The sequence below is a fragment of the Pongo abelii genome, chromosome 18 (assembly GCF_028885655.2).
Source record: "Pongo abelii isolate AG06213 chromosome 18, NHGRI_mPonAbe1-v2.0_pri, whole genome shotgun sequence".
Taxonomy (NCBI): Eukaryota; Metazoa; Chordata; class Mammalia; order Primates; family Hominidae; genus Pongo; species Pongo abelii.
The window spans coordinates 88,418,455-88,437,634 of record NC_072003.2 but is presented as its reverse complement, the minus strand read 5'-3'; the positions used below and the strand labels follow the sequence as shown (position 1 = coordinate 88,437,634).

The window sequence follows — 19,180 nt, the reverse complement described above, 5'->3', positions numbered from 1 at the left end:
CTAACCAAAATTTAGCCTTTCCTTTAACCATGAACATGGGCACCTCCCCAGGGCGTCAGCCGTGCCTGTGCGGTTGACACCGATAGAGCTGCCCCAGGGCCACTTTGGTGGGCCCCAAGCAGCCACACCTTGGGAGGGTCCAGGGCTCCACAAAAGACCCCCCTCGCCTTCCACTCACCACCACGTCTCCTAATGCGGTTCCCACGCCGCACCGCTTTAAATCACGGCTTAATGAAAAGCACAGCGCTCACTACACCAGAATGTTCTAACAGGGTGGTAGCTGTATTTTGGTAAAATGGGTTTCCTTCATAATTCTATGAACTTATTTATTTACTAGACGCCCAAGGAGTCCACACACCAGAAAGGTGAAGACCCCGATTCCAGTTCCGTGCTCTCGCTGGGGTGTCTCTGGCCTGCGCCTCGGCTCGGACCCCCCCGGTAGACCTGCTCTCTCTGGGGGTGGCAGGTGCGCCCAGTAACTGCAGTCTCAGAGCCCTGGAAGCCTGCACCACTTTGTACCAGGTTTCCCCAAATCACCCCAGCCCTACAGCCATGGCACCTTCTCCGTGGTTCTGGGTTTGCTCAGCCGCGCCCTGAGCCGGGGAGTGGCTGGGCATCCAGCTATGAGCCGCTTCACCTGCACTGCCTTGAACACCCGGGCAGGTTTTTCCTGCCTCCGCCCCCAGCCCCCGCTCCCTCTGTGGTTCACCCCAACTGTCCACACCTTATTCAGGGCCAGAAAGCCGGGGCAGGGCATGGCCAGTCAGGCTCCTCCATACATATCACTGTTCAGCCTCCTCTGGGGCTGCCTTGCGACTTACATTCCTCTCTCCAGGCTTTCTGACTAGGGATGGCGCCCTTGTGGGCCTCCTCCCTCCTCTGTAAAGTGGGCTGGCATGAGACTTACATAAAACCATATTACCACTTACTCATTGATCCACCTATCCACCCACCCCTCCACCCACCCCTCCACCCATCCATCCATCCACCCATCCACCCACCCCTCTACCCACCCATCCCCATCCACCCACTTACCTATTCACCATGTATCCACCCATCCACCCACCCACCCCTCCACCCACCCCTCTACCCACCCATCCCCATCCACCCACTCACGTATTCACCATGTATCCACCCATCCACCCACCCACCCATCCACCCACCCATCCACCCACCCCTCTACCCACCCATCCCCATCCACCCACTCACCTATTCACCATGTATCCTCCCATCCACCCACCCACCCCTCCACCCACCCCTCTACCCACCCATCCCCATCCACCCACTCACCTATTCACCATGTATCCACCCATCCACCCACCCACCCATCCACCCACCCATCCACCCACCCCTCTACCCACCCATCCCCATCCACCCACTCACCTATTCACCATGTATCCACCCATCCACCCACCCACCCATCCACCCACCCCTCTACCCACCCATCCCCATCCACCCACTCACCTATTCACCATGTATCCACCCATCCACCCACCCACCCATCCACCCACCCCTCTACCCACCCATCCCCATCCACCCACTCACCTATTCACCATGTATCCACCCATCCACCCACCCCTCCACCCATCCATCCATCCACCCATCCACCCACCCCTCTACCCACCCATCCCCATCCACCCACTTACCTATTCACCATGTATCCACCCATCCACCCACCCACCCCTCCACCCACCCCTCTACCCACCCATCCCCATCCACCCACTCACCTATTCACCATGTATCCACCCATCCACCCACCCACCCATCCACCCACCCATCCACCCACCCCTCTACCCACCCATCCCCATCCACCCACTCACCTATTCACCATGTATCCACCCATCCACCCACCCACCCATCCACCCACCCCTCTACCCACCCATCCCCATCCACCCACTCACCTATTCACCATGTATCCACCCATCCACCCACCCACCCATCCACCCATCCACCCACCCACCCCTCCACCCACCCCTCTACCCACCCATCCCCATCCACCCACTCACCTATTCACCATGTATCCACCCATCCACCCACCCACCCATCCACCCACCCATCCACCCACCCCTCTACCCACCCATCCCCATCCACCCACTCACCTATTCACCATGTATCCACCCATCCACCCACCCCTCCACCCATCCATCCATCCACCCATCCACCCACCCCTCTACCCACCCATCCCCATCCACCCACTTACCTATTCACCATGTATCCACCCATCCACGCACCCACCCCTCCACCCACCCATCCCCATCCACCCACTCACCTATTCACCATGTATCCACCCATCCACCCACCCACCCATCCACCCACCCATCCACCCCTCCACCCACCCATCCCCATCCACCCACTCACCTATTCACCATGTATCCACCCATCCATCCACCCACCCACCCAATCACTCATCCATTCACCTACCCACCCATTCACCCATCTCTCTCCATCCACCTACCCATCCATCCACCCATCTAACCATTCACCCATCTATCCATCCACCCATCCATCCACCCACTCACCTATCTATCCACCCATCCATCCACCTACCCACCTATCTATCCACCCATCCACCCACCCATCCCCATCCACCCACTCACCTATTCACCATGTATCCACCCATCCATCCACCCACCCATCCCCATCCACCCACTCACCTATTCACCATGTATCCACCCATCCATCCACCCACCCCTCCACCAACCCCTTTACCCACCCATCCCCATCCACCCACTCACCTATTCACCATGTATCCACCCACCCACCCACCCACCCCTCCACCCACCCATCCACCCACCCATCCACCCCTCCACCCACCCATCCCCATCTACCCACTCACCTATTCACCATGTATCCACCCATCCATCCACCCACCCACCCAATCACTCATCCATTCACCTACCCACCCATTCACCCATCTCTCTCCATCCACCTACCCATCCATCCACCCATCTAACCATTCACCCATCTATCCATCCACCCATCCATCCACCCACTCACCTATCTATCCACCCATCCATCCACCTACCCACCTATCTATCCACCCATCCACCCACCCATCCCCATCCACCCACTTACCTATTCACCATGTATCCACCCATCCACCCACCCACACATCCACCCACCCTTCTACCCACCCATCCCCATCCACCCACTCACCTATTCACCATGTATCCACCCATCCATCCACCCACCCATCCCCATCCACCCACTCACCTATTCACCATGTATCCACCCATCCATCCATCGACCCATCCACCCACCCCTCTACCCACCCATCCCCATCCACCCACTTACCTATTCACCATGTATCCACCCATCCACCCACCCACCCCTCCACCCACCCCTCCACCCACCCATCCACCCACCCATCCACCCACCCACCCCTCCACCCACCCCTCCACCCACCCATCCACCCACCCATCCACCCCTCCACCCACCCATCCCCATCCACCCACTCACCTATTCACCATGTATCCACCCATCCATCCACCCACCCACCCAATCACTCATCCATTCACCTACCCACCCATTCACCCATCTCTCTCCATCCACCTACCCATCCATCCACCCATCTAACCATTCACCCATCTATCCATCCACCCATCCATCCACCCACTCACCTATCTATCCACTCATCCATCCACCTACCCACCTATCTATCCACCCATCCACCCACCCATTCATCCATCCATCCATCCACACATTCACCCACCCACCCATCTATCCACCTACCCACCCATTCACCCATGCACCCATCTATTCACCCATCCATCCACCCATCCACCCATCCATTCACCTACCCACCCATCCACCCATGTATCCATCCATCCAATCATTCAGCCATCTATCCGCCCATCCATCCCTACCCACCCATCTATCCACCCATCCACCCAGCCATTCATCCACCCATCCATCCACACATTCACTCACCCACTCACCCATCCACCTACTCACCCATTCACCCATCTCTCCATCCATCCACCCATCTGTCCATCCACCTACCCATTCACCCATCTATCCATCCATCCATCCACCCATTCACCCATCTATCCACCCATCCACCCATCTATCCATCCACCCACTCATTCACCCATTTATCCATCCATCCATCCATCCACCCATTCACTCATCTATCCACTCATCCACCCATTCACCCATCTATCCACCCACCCACACACCCATCCACCATTCATTCACCCACACACCCACCCATCCACCTACCCACCCACTCACCCATCTATCCACCCACCCATCCACCCACTCACCCATCTATCCACCCATCCACCCACACACCCATCCATCATTCATTCACCCACACACTCATCCATCCACCTACACACCCATTCACCCATCTCTCCATCCACCCACCCATTTACCCATTTATCCATTCATGCATCCACCCATTCACCCATCTATCCACTCACCCATCCACACATCTACCCATCCACCCACCCATCCACCCACTCGCCCATCTATCCACCCATCCATCCACCCATTCACTCATCCACCCACCCACCCATCCACTCATCATCTACCCACCCATCCATTCATCCACCCATCCATTCATTCATCAATCTATTCATTCATCTGTTCATCCAGCAGTGAAGGGTGTGTGTGTTGGGAGTGGGGGGGTTCCTACATGCTAGAAGAGAAGGCAAACATAAGACACCCTGCCTGAATGAAGGCCTCCTCACCCACCCCCACATGGCGTCATCTCCCTCACTACCCCCACACCCTCCTCCAGTTCTCCGGCCATCCTGCAGATTCACCAAAGCCTGCCTTAGGGCCCCTCTGCCCACCCCGGGGCAGTTTCCCCAACTGCCCTATGGGCCCCACATGCTGGGCCACGTTGATGGAATGTGTCTCCTATAGTTCCCAGAGAGTAGGACCAGGGGCTGTCTCGGACACCGAAAGAAACCCAGTGGGCCCTAATAGGTCTTTTAGGAAGGAAGGAAAGGCCCCTCCTGCCCTGCCCCACGAGGCTGGGTGCTGGCTGCAGACAGCAGGGGTCCCTGGGAGAAGCCATGGCCCCCCCTGCCCCGCGAGGCTGGGTGCTGGCTGCAGGCAGCGGGGGTCTCTGGGAGAAGCCGTGGCCCCTCCTGCCCTGCCCTGCGAGGCTGGGTGCTGGCTGCAGACAGCAGGGGTCCCTGGGAGAAGCCGTGGCCCCCCCTGCCCCTCGAGGCTGGGTGCTGGCTGCAGGCAGCGGGGGTCTCTGGGAGAAGCCGTGGCCCCTCCTGCCCCGCGAGGCTGGGGACTGGCTGCAGACAGCAGGGGTCTCTGGGAGAAGCCGTGGCCCCTCCTGCCCTGCCCCGCGAGGCTGGGTGCTGGCTGCAGACAGCAGGGGTCCCTGGGGGAAGCCGTGGCCCCTCCTGCTGCCTCCACCTCTGCAGCCACTTCCTCCCCAGCCCCTTATCTCCCGGCCGCCCAGCTCTGAAAGCCACAGCCAACGTCTGCTTCCCCACAAGCACCAACTGCCCGGCCTGGGGGAGAGGAGGCGGGTAGTGGGGAGGTGGGGAGTGGTGCCCACACCCCCAGGTGGTCGCCAAAGTTGGGGGGCAGCTCCTGCCCCCAACTTGTGGGCAACTTTCTTCTCTTCTCTTTCCAACCCCACCTCCGTCAGACCCCCTGATTAGACACCAGGCAAGATGGGGCCAGGCGGGGAGCTCAGGGCCTCATTGCGGAAGTGGAAGTGTCCCATCTGCGGGGGGCGCAGGTGCAGGCCTCGAACATCTGCCTCAGGGCTGGGGGCAGGGCTGCCTGTCTCCTACCCCGGGGTGGGAGCCACCACCCTCACCCAGGGTGCTGTCCTGCTGCCTCACAGAGTGGGGGCTGAGCCCCTTGAGACCCTCAGTTCCCCGACTCTGAGACTCCCACTGCACACAGCTGGGGAACAGGCACTGACACAGACAAACACCAGCCACATGATCACCGTGGCCCGAGCCCACGTGGCGGCTCAGAGCCTCTGCTGTCTCCACTCCCGGAAACGCTCTAGGAGCTGAGGCTGTTAGGATCGTGCACCCTGCACAAATGAGGAAACCCTGACTGTTAATCCCAGCCTGAGCCAGAGCACAGGGAACAGCAGGGGACGGGGGGACCAAATGATGGCACCAGGGGACGGGCCCCGGGCTGGCAGGAAGGTCCCCTCCAGCCTGAGTCCACAGGGAACAGCAGGGGACGGGGGGACCAAATGATGGCACCAGGGGACGGGCCCCGGGCTGGCAGGAAGGTCCCCCCCAGCCTGAGTCCACAGGGAACAGCAGGGGACGTGGGAGCCGGATGATGGCACCAGGGGACAGGCCCCGGGCTGGCAGGAAGGTCCCCTCCAGCCTGAGTCCTGGGGGCAGAACGGCCGACCACCCAGGGCAGGGGAGGCCCCAGGCGGGCCTTGCGTCTGGGAAGTTCCCCAGCAGGAACAAACACATCCCCGCTGTAAGATGGACACACACGCTGGCATGCAGCTTGTTGTCACCAACTTGAGAAGGACACCCGATTATTGGGACAGGGAGACCCGGGACACCTGGAGACCCTGCGGGGAAGGAGTCGGCTTTTACCCTGCACGGCTTGAATTATTAACCGTGTGCAGACGTGACCTAAAAATCAAATCAAAATAGCACAGATGCCCGTGAGCCGGCCCTGGGTCTGCGGGCTCCACACCTCTGGCCTGTCTGAGGCTGCGAAACCTCCAGCCACGGCATCAGAAAAGCCACCGAACCAGGGCTGCAGGGCTGAAGGGTCACTGTCCCCTCCCGGGGACAGTTGTCAGGGAGCTTTAGAAAGTGGCTTTTTTTCCCAGCATCTGGGATGTGCCTCACTCTCTCAGCCCAACAGCCGCTAGAAAGGGGTCCTAGGACTCTCCCTAGGGTCTAAGTAGTCCTAAGAGGGCTCTGAGGTGGCGTCTGGAATTTCTCAGACTGGAGAAGCCACCCACCCCCGACCCCCGCAAACTCCAGGCTGCTCACCGGAGGTGGCCGCTGGGGCGTGGGGTGAGGGTCTTTCCCGAGGCACCCCCGGAGAGTGGGGGAGCCCTGCTGTCTCCACAGAGGGCCAGGAACCCTGTGCACGAGGCCAAGCAGAGAGAGAGGGTTTCCTTCCCAGCAGGCGGGAGGTACTTTGAGGACAGGTCGGGGGCCCAAGAACCCCGGAGCCGGGGCTGAGGGGAGGCTGGTCAGAGGCCCCGCCTGGCTCAAGGGCACAGTCAACAGCCCCAAGAACACGGGCAGGGTGGCCCCTGGAGTGGGGGCAAACTAAAAGGGGTGCTGGGGAAAGTCCGGCTGACTGAGGGCAAGCGGAGAGGGAGGAGACCCCCAGATACCCCAGGCTGAAGGAAGGGCCATGCCCTGGCGGGAAGATGGGTGGACGGGGCAGGCCGAGGGCTCTGGGCCAGGATGGAGCTGCCCTCAGGCCTGCACACCTGCCCTGGGGCCGAGGAAACACATGCCCAGTGGCCGCGCTGTAGGGCTCAGGGTGGGTGGGACGTCACCAGAGTTGCTCAGGAGGAGGAAGTTGCTGGAAGGTCAAACCAGAATGGCCCGAGGGAAGGCCGCACAGGGCAGGGCCCCAGATGGTTCCTGTCAGGGAAGTGGCGGGCGCAGCTGCAGGCCTCCGGCCCTGGCATTATCACGGGGACACAGCTGGCTGCCTCACCCGCAGGCTGCAAGGAGACCTTCCCCAGCCTGCAGCCCCAGGCCCGCCCCGCGTCACATGAGCCCCAGGGCTCCCACCCCCTCCCCAGGGCAGAGGACACCCAGTCGGTGGCCAGGAGGGCCTGGGCTTTCCAGGGACAGAGGCCCAACTCCAGGACACCCCAGCTGGCCCAGCCCCTCCTCTTTCCCTCAAGGCTGAAGGAGGTCAGGAAAGGCAGTCCCGGAAGAGGCCTGTCCTGGGCCCCAGGTTGGCCCCTGAGGGTGGCCCTCCTCATGCCGGCTTCGAGACTGAGGGACAGGGCAGCCGATTCGGCCTCGGGATCCACCTGTGGCTCCATGTCCCAGACGCACCCTGTGCTGGAGAGCGGCCTCCTGGCTTCTGCCGGCTGCTCAGCACCCCGGGGTCCCAGGAAGGGCGGCCCAGGTAAGAGGCTTGGGGGGAAGGTGGTGGGGTGGGGGCAGAGGGTGGCAGCCGGTGCCGGGGCTGTGACTCCTTCGAGCTTCACGGGGCCTGCCCGGCTTAGTTGACAGTGCCGGCACGGACAGCCGTGTTGACTCACCTCAGATATCAACAGGGCCACCCCACAGGCAGGTCCTGCACAGCTGGGGCAGGTGGGCTGGTGAGGGCTTGGCAGGTGCCAGCCGGGTGCCCTGGCCCCACCCAGAGGCAGATGCTGGAGGCCGGGCTGCTCAGCCCCGTCTAGGAGGGTGGGCTGTGTTCTCCTGGGGGTGGGAGGGCTGCAGCCGGGAAGTGATGGGGGGGTCCTACAAAGAGAGCCCTCCTCCTCCTGGGATGCCCTCCGGGTGCGACGCCTCACAGCAGGTTGGATGAGGAAACTGAGGCCAGAGGGGAGGGCACTGGCCCAAGACCCCCATGAGGAGGAAATTGGTCCGACCCCGGGCCCCTGTCCGAGGAACAATTCCAGCCAGGGCAGTGGGGGTTTACGGGGAATCTGGGCCTGCCCTTCTGGGGGCTTCGGGCTCTGGGGAGGGGTCCAGCAGGACGCCAGCTATTGCTGACACCCCCACCCGAGCCTGCAAAGTCCCAGAACAAGGCTCCCCGGATGCTGGGGGCTGCAGCTGCGGGCTGGTGGCCCCATTTCCCAGTGGCCCTCGTGGCCACGCTCCCAGCAGCCGTCGGAACCTTCCGGAGCTCGCAGTCTCCCATTTCGCGGGGCTCTCACTGCGGCCGTCAGGTCCAAGGTCTGACTGCACCCCTGACACTCACACACAGAACGCGGGACCGAGGGGTGTCCCCATCTCTGGAGACCACATTCCCTGAGCAGGTCCTGGCGGCGGCTGCCTGAGGCTGTTCCCACCTGCAGGTGCCTGTGGGGCCCCAGGGCTGTCCCCCACAAGGGCCCCAGACGTGAGCAGGAACATCCCAACCCCAGGTGCCCGGCATGCAGAGGCCGGACCTCACCACAGCCAGTGCTAATGTTGGTTTCTCCCGAGTGGGTGACTCAGAGATGCCTTCGAGGCAGCACCAGCTCACTGGCCCTGGCATCTGCCATCCCGTTCTCTCTGGAGCGGCCCTGTCTGTCCCCTGGCACTGAGTGGCCTTGGGCCAGGTGCTTCCTCCCTGGGCCTCAGTTTCCTCATGGGTCAGACCCTTCCCACCTGTTGCCCGCGTGAGAGCAGGTTCTCACCGGTGGGGAGAGAGACGGGCTCTGAGGTGCATGGAGAGCCGCCGCTTTGTTTGTTAGGACGGGGGCGTCTACCGTGGAAGGAGGTTAGGGCCAAGAGGTGGCCCCGTGCCTGAGTCATGTGAGGGGCTGCTGGCTAGAGGTATGAAACAGAGAGTCAGGGTGGACCTCTGACACGGCTGGAGGGGAGGAGCAGAGGGTCAGGGTGGACCTCTGACATGGCTGAAGATGTGGAGCAGAGGGCCAGGGTGGACCTTTGATATGGCTGGAGGTCAGGAGCAGAGGGCCAGGGTGGCCTCTAACACAGAGTACCTAGCCACTGTGCCCACCCCCAGGGAGCCCCTGCTTAGGGGCTGCAATGTGAGGAGGGAGCACGGTCTCACTTGGGTGCGGGGTCCTGCCCCTGGCTTCTAGGGGCTTCTGTCCCTGCAACCAACCGGCCCTATTCCAGGGTACCCATGGGACAGCCTTGGCCACATCAGGCAGCAGAGATACACTTCAATACCAGGGCTTGGGGCTTCTCATCCTGCACCCCAGGGGCTCCCCAAGGCCCCCAGGGGACAGATGTGGGGGCCCTGTGATGCCAGAAAGCCTCAGCATCAAGCCTCGCCTGGCTGGAGGCGCGGGGCCATGGGGGTCATGGGAACTGTGGGGGGTCCCGGACAGACCAGAGGGCCCCTCAGCGCCACTGTGTGGTTCTCAGGCACACAGGCCTCCCAAGAGTTCCTAAAACCTTTGAGGCCTGAAAACAGGCCGATTGGCTTTCAACTCTGGGGAGAACAGTAGTATTTTTAAAAGCTGAAGTAGAAGAACCTTCCTGTCTTTAGACCAAAGGCGTATTGAACAGGGCTGTGTTGCCGCGTGTTTGCTGGAGGGCGGGAGAGGCGTCTCTGTGCTGTGTAGGAGGTGGGAGGACCTCAGCCCCTCGTCTCCTCTGACAGTGTCCTGGGGGCTGAGGTGTAAGCAATCAGAAGACGGCCACAGAGCACACGCTGCCGTCTGGGGGCCAGGACCCCTTCCCTGGGCTCCTTCACTGGCCCCCTCACGCAGAGGATCTGGATCCTCACTAACCCCTTGGCCCAGTGGTGCAGAAGGAACCCCTTAAGACAAGTGCTTGTGGTCCTGGGTTGCTGAGGCGCCCGCTGTGTGTGCTCGGAGCTGTGCAGGCTGTCACCGCCTTGTCCCCCAAAGCCCACTTTGCAGAAGAAGAGGCTGAGGTTAAAATTGTGACCTGACTGCCCCAGGAGAGAGGGATGGGAACCAGGTCACCCGAGGAGGGTGCCGGGGACAGAGACTTTGAAATCCACCTGGCGAGTGTAGGCTGAGGCAGAGAAGGCTCAGTGCCATGTGCTGGGACCTCCATGGGGGAGAAACTGAGTCAGGCCTGCCTGGTGTCACTTTAGAGGGATGACGTGGGATCTCAGGGAGGTGGTGAGCACTATCAGTGGAGGGGTCCAGGCAAAGGCAGGCAGGTGTTATGGGGACCAGGCAAGGTGGGCAGATGTTATGGGAACTGGGCAGATGCTGCGAAGGCACCATCCGTGCAGGAAGCTTGAGCCCTGGCCGGAGCCCACCTGGCACAGGGGTCACGTCCAGAGCCTGCGGTCAGCCTGGGCTCCCTCCACCTGACCTTGCCCTTGGGGCTGGGCTTTGCCACCACTCACTCTCCATCCTCCATCCCCTCAAGTGGCCATCCGGGCCCAGCTGTCCTCTGGAATGTTGTGGGTCTGGAACGTCCTGGGTCTGGAATGTTCTGGGTCTAGAATGTTCTGGGTCCGGAATGTTCTGGGTCCAGAATGTTCTGGGTCCGGAATGTTCTGGGTCTGGAATGTTCTGGGTCTGGAATGTTCTGGGTCCGGAATGTTCTGGGTTTGGAATGTTCTCGGTCCAGAATGTTCTCGGTTTGGAATGTTCTGCGTCTGGAATATTCTGGGTCTGGAATGTTCTGGGTCTGGAATGTTCTGGGTCTGGAATGCCCTCCCTGGGTGTTTCTATCTCCTGGGGCTGCAGTAAGGACAGGCCGCAAGCTGGGTGGGGGCTCAGAACGACAGAGCCTTCTTGTCTCACAGCACCACAGGCCGGAAGTCCAAAACTAAGGCGTCAGATGGCCGTGCTCCTCCAGGTCCTGCTGGCCCCAGGTGTTCCTGGGCTGTGGCCGCTGTGCTGCAGCCAATACCTCTGTCTTCGCAAGGCCTTCTCCTCCCTCCCAAATCTTCCTCTGCCTCCTTCTTCTAAGGCCCAGCCCACCCCAGGCCAGAGCTCCAGCCACTCATTCTGCACTCCAGGCGGTAGGACAAAGGGAGGCACTGGAGAGGCTGCAGGCAGCTCCTGTTATGGGAGGTGCCCCATCAAGGGGGTGCGGTGGGAGGGGGAGTGGACACCAGCAGCCAGGCGGTCTCAGCCCGACTCCTCCTTCAGCCGCAGGCCCCGTGTTTACTGGGCTATGGAGCTGGCGGATCATGCAGAGCTCGACCAGGGTGTCCGTGGGCTCCAGACAGAGGCAGGGAGGTCAGTGTGCGCATGACAAGACGTCTGAAGCCACAGACAGACAGGCAGCCCCAAGGGTACCTGCAAAGGGGCCAGATAGCGGCTGTTGGACCCGCGTCTGTGAGCAACGTGCCGTCACAGCCGTCATCCCAAGGGCCCCAGCACCCTCAGACCTCACCTCCCGCCTCCTGTCCCCCCTTTTGTTGACCACATGGTGTTGGGGGGGCTCCACGTTGGGGAGCCAGCCCAGGAGTGCTGCTGTTACTGCCATCACAGAAGAAGAGACTGAGGTTCTAAGAGGCACACGGCAGGCTCTGCTGACCCTGTGGGGCAGAGGCAGATGGGCTGGAGACGTGAGGATCTTGCTGCTGTGAAATCAGACTGATGGTGGAGTCCAGCCCCAGGCTCGGAGGGAAGCTTGCCCTGGAATCCCTCCTGGGTCAGTCATGGCAGAAAGCCAGCAGCACCGTGAGGGGACAGGGCTGCCAGTGCATGGACAGCTCCACGAGGGAGGATTTACGAAGGTCAGACAGAGGCGGGAGAGTGCAGAGCTCTGGGGCCAGAGGGTGAAGAGGATGAGCCAGTAATAGAGGGAGGGGTGTCCACAGAGGCGGCAAGTCCTCAGGAGAGTGGACGGTGGGACAAAGCCCGACCCCCCCCCAACTATCTCCCCACTGGACCCTCCACTGGCGCAGAGCAGGGAGCAAGGGCTCTGGGCATGTCCTCACTGCCAGGTGCAGCCAGCTCTCCGGGCCCCATAAGTGCACCTCCCTCCCTCCCTCCCCAGTAAGCGTGGCACTGCTTCCCTGAGGCCTCGGTGGCTGCTGGAATGCTCCGCTCCATCCCCATACCAGCCCATCCCCACACAGAAGGACAGCAACCAGCCACGTCCTCCTGTCCAGCAGAAAGACCTCAAATCAGCACCTAGGAAGACAGGGGCGGTGCCTAGGGTCAGGGTGCAATCCAGGCCAGCTTCCTGGAGGAAGTGGCCCCATGGGGGCGGCTCTAGGAGGCCACTCTTTAGGCGATGACGACTTTCACTTCTCACCACATGTGGACCGAGAAGCAGTGCATCCCGTTAACCTGCCTGGGCGCTGGGCAGGGGTTTTCCGGCACTTTCACTTCCGTGACTGCAGTTGACCAGGGAGACGCAGGCAGAAAGAGCGGCCCCAGGGAGAGGCCGATGGGTCACAGCTGAGCCAGGACTCACCGGCCAGTGCTCCTCCGAGGAGACGTCAGCCAGGGGCAGCTGGGGAGAAGCAGGGAAAAGAGAGGCCTGTCTGAGCGCCGCCCACCCACCCTCTGAAGGAACTCCAGCTGGGAGCTGTGGACTGGGTCACTCAGGTCGACTGTTACAAAGCCAGAGGCCGGCCTGCAGCAGGAACCAATGAAGTTCTCAGCACTAAACCCCCAAGTCCACCCCCAGGACAGCTGCTCCGAGGCCTGTCAGGAAGTCGCCCGGGACACAGGTCCGCAGCGGGGACCCCACCGAGGGGCTTCCTCTCCCAGCTCTGCTCACCCCAGGCCCCAGGCAGCTCTCTTAGGTGGGCAGAGAGTGGCTGTATCACCATGTCATTTGAAAAATCAAGGCCAGGTGCAGTGACTCACGCCTGTAATCCCAGCACTTTGGGGGGCCAAGGCGGGCGGATCACTTGAGGCCAGGATTCTGAGATCAGTCTGGCCAACATGGCAAAACCGTGTCTCTACTACATATACAAAAATTAGCCAGGCGTGGTGGCGGGCACCTGTAATCCCAGCTACTCAGGAGGCTGAGGCAGGAGAATCGCATGAACCCGGGAGGCAGAGGTTGCAGTGAGCCAAGATTGCCCCGCTGCACTCCAGCCTGGGTGACAGAGGGAGACCCTGTCTTAAAAAAAAAAAAAAAGGAAAATTGAGTTGATGAAAACACATCAGCCACATCACACCTGCGCACACACACGGCCCAGCCCTCCCGGCCCGACCCCACCGCGTCCGCCTCCGGCACTCACAGCCCCGACTGCCTGGCGGCTCCGCAAGCCTCCCGAGCCCGTGCCTGTGCTGTGCCCTCGCCAAGGAGCCCCCTCCCCACCGGCCTCCTTCCTGGGGTTGCTCTCAGCCTCCACTTAGCGAGGCCTCGCTCCCACCGGCCTCCTTCCCTCGGTGTTCCTCTCCTTCAGTTTCTCACCCCATGAGACAAACCAGCTGCCCCCTTACGCACTACTCATCCCGCTGCCCCCAGCATCGGCTGCACGAGGCAGGGGCTCTGGTGCCTGCTTGCAGCAGGGCCCTCAGCAGATGGTGCTGGCCCAGGAGGGTGCTCAGCCCTGGAAGGCGTGAGTCCATTCCATCTCCAGGCGAGGCGAGGCGAGGCCTCCGCACTCCTGGTCCTTGAGTTGTTACTTGGCTGTGTGCATCCTGCTGGTGCTGAGGCAGGGACTGGCTCCACAGTTTTCCCAGGAACTCAGGCCCTGTGGCCCCGGAGGGAAGGGGCAAAAGGCAATCCCGTTCCCGGCTTTCACCCGGCAACACTTCAAGGGCATCGCTGACCTCAGATGAGGACACAGAAAGGTCAGGAAACCAGCCGAGCTCACACAGCGGGGCTGGGGTGGGCCACGTCCTCCCAGGCTGTGCATCTCTGCCAAGGACCCTCCTGGAGGAAAGGCAGCTGAGGTCACATCTCAGGAGAGGGACCCCACTGCATGCCCTGCTCTGAGACGAGAGCTGCACCCTCAGCTGAGCCCCTCTGAACCCACCTCTCCGTCACCTTGCTTCACTCGAGGAAGCCCCACGCAGGTGCTGCCTGACACCCGCGTCACTGACCCCTGGATCAAGCACGTCCTGACACCCAGCTGATCACACAGCAAGGATGCCGGCTTGGGGCTGCCGCCACCGCCTCCTGGAGTGAAATCCTCTCTCGGCCCAGGACAGCTGCAGAGCAGCTGTTTCACTGGCAGCTTTTGGAGAGTGTGCCAACCCCTCCCGAAGGCCTGCCCCCCATGACGTGAATTTCCATCAGCTTTTCCAGGCGCCCCCTTTGTGGAGACAAGGACTCCTGGGGTGAGGGCCCCAAGTGTGTCTTTTTCCCTGGGAGGAGTGGGGCCAGAAGCCATTGCCCGCCTGAGAAGATATGGCAGAAACCGCCAACAGCCGCAGCCACTGGGGCTCATTTCGGGACGCCCCTGCGGAGGGGGATGGGGCGAACCCACAGCCTTGCAGAAGGTCGGGGGCTCTGCCAAATCGCAACCCCCAGGCCATGCTCACCCTAACTGGACCGGGTCCACGGTGCCCTCTAGCAGGGCCCACCGGGAGCCCCGGCACCTGCCTCCGGGCACCTGCCCCTCGCACCCTGGCAGCCAAGCCTGGCCTACTGCCCTGAGCCTGCAAGATGGAGCCCCACGGGCAGTGTTGAGGTCTGTGCGGCTTTGGGCCGGCCCTGCCCCCGTCTCCCTCGGCTCCCTGGTCTGTGAGGGGAAGTGGCTGGACCCGACCATGGCGGGAATGGAAACCGCTGTCCACCAGCCACGCTGACCCCAGCCTGTCTCCTGTTTGTAAAACGGGGTGGCAGCTAGCCCCTCCTCGAGGCTGGGGTGGGATTTGGTGAGGAAAGACCCTCTTCCTGCCACTCCCTCCCAAGGGGCCCCGCTCTTGCGACCCCCGCAGCTGGGCCCTGCTCCCACCCCTGCCAAGGCCAGGAGGCGCCGGCCGGGTGGGAGCCCAGTAGAGAAGGAACTGCAGAATTCACCCCACCCTGTGGGCTCCCGGAGCTTCCTCCTGCGCTCCCAAGTCCAGGTGCGTTTTGAGTGTCTAGAAAGTCCCGAATTCACAGACCTGAGGGGGACAGAGTGGGGGAGGGGACCTTGCAACCATCCCTCCAGCCGTGTCCGCTGCAGCCCCTCTCTCCAGATGGCAGTGACCCCGGCTGCATCCGGGCCAGGCTACAGCTGAATCCCAGAGCCGGTGGAGCCAGCCTGACCCAGCCGACTGCTCACGAGAGGATGGGGGATTCCTCAAAATCGCGACCCCAGGCCGCGCACTGGGGCTGGGGCTCCTGAGGGCTTGCTCAGGCTGGGCTCCCAGATTTAGAGAACAGATCCTGGGCTCCCGGCCCCCAATTTATGTGAGGCCTGCAGCGCTGCAGACCCTGGAGCTCAGAGGGGTTATGGTCCATGGGGGTCGCACAGCACTCAGGTCCAGGGCCTCGCCACCCTGTCACTGCAAGTCACCCAGTCAGCCCCCGCCCGCTGACCGCACACCCCTCCATGCCAGGCGCAGGGTGCAGAAATGAAAGAGGCGTCCCCCCTGGAGGGGCTCGGTGCAAACTGGACCCCGAAGCTTCTTGCCGCTCATTTCCAAGGGGGCCTGCAGTGGTGGGTGTTGTCCTGACACCCCCAGCCCCAGACAGATGGACTGACAGGCGGGGGACGGACAGCCGTCTCAGCTGCTTCTGCCCCTCCAACACGGCAGCATATTCTAGACCAAGGGTTGGGACCACGTGTTCTAAAAGGTCACCAGCAGGTGACAGAAGATGCCAGTCAGATCTGCCCTCGTCTGCTCTCGGCCCCCAGGGGCTTCTCCCACCCCAGGTCCTTCTGAGACGCAGCTGAGGCTGGGCCTGGCTCTGTCCCCGCTGCCGGGAGCCGTGAGGCTTGTCCTGCGGCCCCTCAGCTGGGGCTTCCTCGTCTGCAGTGCAAGGGGCCGTCCCCACCTGGGGGGCTCTCCGGGCAGTGGGTGGGAAGGGAGACAGCAGCGGCCGCTTCCTGGCGAAACCGAAACTGCCAGGTGCTTCCCGCCCCTCCCTGCTGAGCCCCTCCCCAGGGCCAGAGACAGCTGCGACGGGCAGGCCTGCGGCCAGGGCCCCTGGCAGGCCCCTGTGGTCCATCCTGACTCGGCCTCTCACCAGGGCGTGCCTCTCTGGGCCTATTTCCTCCAGGTGGGCCCCAGCATGGGCGGTATGGGGGGGTCCTCATCAAAGCCCTGTGGTCACATGGTCCCAACTCAGCCCCATGACCCGTCGAACCCACGGAATTTCAGCCACTTCAGTCACGGTGCGAAAAGAAGGATGCAGAAAGCTTAAAAATTTATAAACTGAACATGTGTGAGAATGGCGACGTTTCGGAGGTCACAGAGCGACCTCTCCTCTTTCCCTTCCACTTCCTACTTATAAACTGAACATGTGTGAAAATGGTGACATTCCGGAGGTCACAGAGTGACCTCTCCTCTTTCCCTTCCACTTCCTACTTATAAACTGAACATGTGTGAAAATGGTGATGTTCCGGAGGCCACAGAGCGACCTCTCCTCTTTCCCTTCCACTTCCTACCTCTGCCTACAAGGGAGGGTGGGCGTCTCCACACAGCTCTCACGCCGACCCCCACTGGACGCACTGCTCCGGGGCAGGGGGTGTCCTGAGTGCCCGGCGCCCTGGACAAGAAGGGGCAGTGTGAAGGCTGAGCTGCGACAAGCCCCCAGGCAGTGTGCGCCTGACCCTCACCCCTGTGCTCTGTGGCTGATCTTTAACCCCCCTGGAGAAGCCAGGTCACAGGAGCCATGCCGGGCAGCGCAGCACGCCGTCCCCGTCCCCAGCCTGCTCCTTCCTTCCCTCTTCTTTATAGAAAGGAATTCCTGTAGGTTCAGTGTCCCCAGCCCGGAAGGCCACCCCACCTGGGGGAGGCAAGATGGGATCAAGGGGTTGCGGGGACCTAGTTCAGATGCTCAGCCACCCCACACCCCGCCACGGCTTCCTCATCGGTAAATGGGGCAATAGCAGTCCCCGTCTCCGGCACATCCGTGAAAACTGAACAGGTGGATGCATGGCAGCACTTAGGGTGTGGAAAGCCGTCCCAAGGCATCCTGCCCTGTCCCCGTCGCTCCCAGGCATAGTGTGTCTCGCACAGTTACAGAAAAGGCATCGAATTCTCATTTTCCTTTGCAGTTTCCTCTGTTGACACCTGCGAGGCTGAATGCATTGAGCATGGCGCTGCCTCGTGCTGGGGCCGAGCGGCGCCTCGGGGGTTGGGGGTGGCATGGCGCTGCCTCGTGTTGGGGCCGAGGTTGGGGGTGGATGGTGCTGCCTCGTGTTGGGGCCGAGCGGCGCCTCGGGGGTTGGGGGTGGATGGTGCTGCCTCGTGTTGGGGCCGAGTGGCATCTCAGGGGTTGGAGGGGTGGCGTACACCAGCACGCTATTCTCGGCTTCCCTATGGAGAGAGGTTGAGTGCGTCAATTTTCCGCGCTACAAACAATGCTTCAATCAAGGATACTTTCCCTCGTCCCCTGGGGCCCACATGGTTTCTCCAAAGCAAACACAAGATATTGGCCACAGGGACAAGAGTGTGATACGAAGTTCTCATCCTGGGCTTCCAGAGTCCAGGCTGGGTGTGGGCCCTATCCCGACTTCCTGGGGGAAATGAGGGCCTGGTCTCTGAGGGGCAGCAGTGGGTGTGCTGCATCCGACTTTCATCTGGGTGGCTCTGCAAGCCAGGCAGGGCCAGGGCACAGGAGTCACTGGAGACGCCCCCCACCCCAACCCACCCAGCTCGTGTTCAGAAAGGCCTCTGTCCGGCGCAGGTGTTGGTGATGGCAGGCAGTGGTTCTGGAGGTCAAGAGTGTCCATTGCTCCTGGAGGAATTCCTTGTTCGTGGAAACCAGGGCCAGCCTCCAAGGGAGGCTGGGAGGCTGGGCGCTGGGCAGGGCCTGGCACTGGGTGCTTTTACTGCTTCCATTACTGAGTTCATGGGAGGCCAGAGGTTGACCAGGCCTGGTCCTCGTCTGGACATGGGTTTGGTGGTCACCGTAGGTGGGATGAGGGTATGGCATGGGAGGAAGCCCAGCCATGCTGCTCAGGTGGGAGAGGGGCCGGGAGGTCTGTGGACTCATGATCCCCCGCTCTGCTCTCCTCTGTGGGCACTCACAGGGGCTGCGACCCCCCCACCCCTGGCACAGGCCTCCTTCCTGCCAAGGACGAGGGGAGACTGGCAGCCTTGTTAGCTGGCTGCTCTGGAGTCTGTCCCTGGACACAGCCTAATGTGGCCAAGATGCGTTTCAGGGAGCCGTGCTGTGACTCAGGTGGGGGAAGTCCTGGGACTGTGCAGGCCAGTGAGCAGAGTGACCCTCAGAGCAGAGCGACCCACACAAACCGGGAAAGCCCGCTCCGTCCGGAGGGGCCCCACCTTGCAGGTAGACGAGGAGGTGAGGGCTTCAAACCCCGCTCCATCTGGAGGGGCCCCACCTTGCAGGTACAAGAGGAGGTGAGGGCTTCAAACCCCGCTCCGTCCAGAGGGGCCCCACCTTGCAGGTAGACGAGGAGGCGAGAGCTTCAAACCCCGCTCCGTCCTGAGGGGCCCCACCTTGCAGATAGACGAGGAGGTGAGGGCTTCAAACCCCGCTCCATCTGGAGGGGCCCCACCTTGCAGGTACAAGAGGAGGTGAGG

At 61.9% G+C, this 19,180-nt stretch overlaps 1 protein-coding gene across 2 annotated transcripts in view; it reads left to right on the top strand.

Moving 5' to 3' along the window:
- Positions 1-7,916: 7,916 nt before the first annotated feature.
- Positions 7,917-19,180, top strand: part of CBFA2T3 (CBFA2/RUNX1 partner transcriptional co-repressor 3) — a 106,583-nt gene continuing 95,319 nt past the window's right edge. For both annotated transcript variants that reach the window (XM_063717410.1, XM_063717409.1), the window contains exon 1: positions 7,917-8,067. In XM_063717410.1, the coding sequence (XP_063573480.1) occupies positions 7,917-8,067 (151 nt within the window). The remainder of the gene's footprint in view (positions 8,068-19,180) is intronic.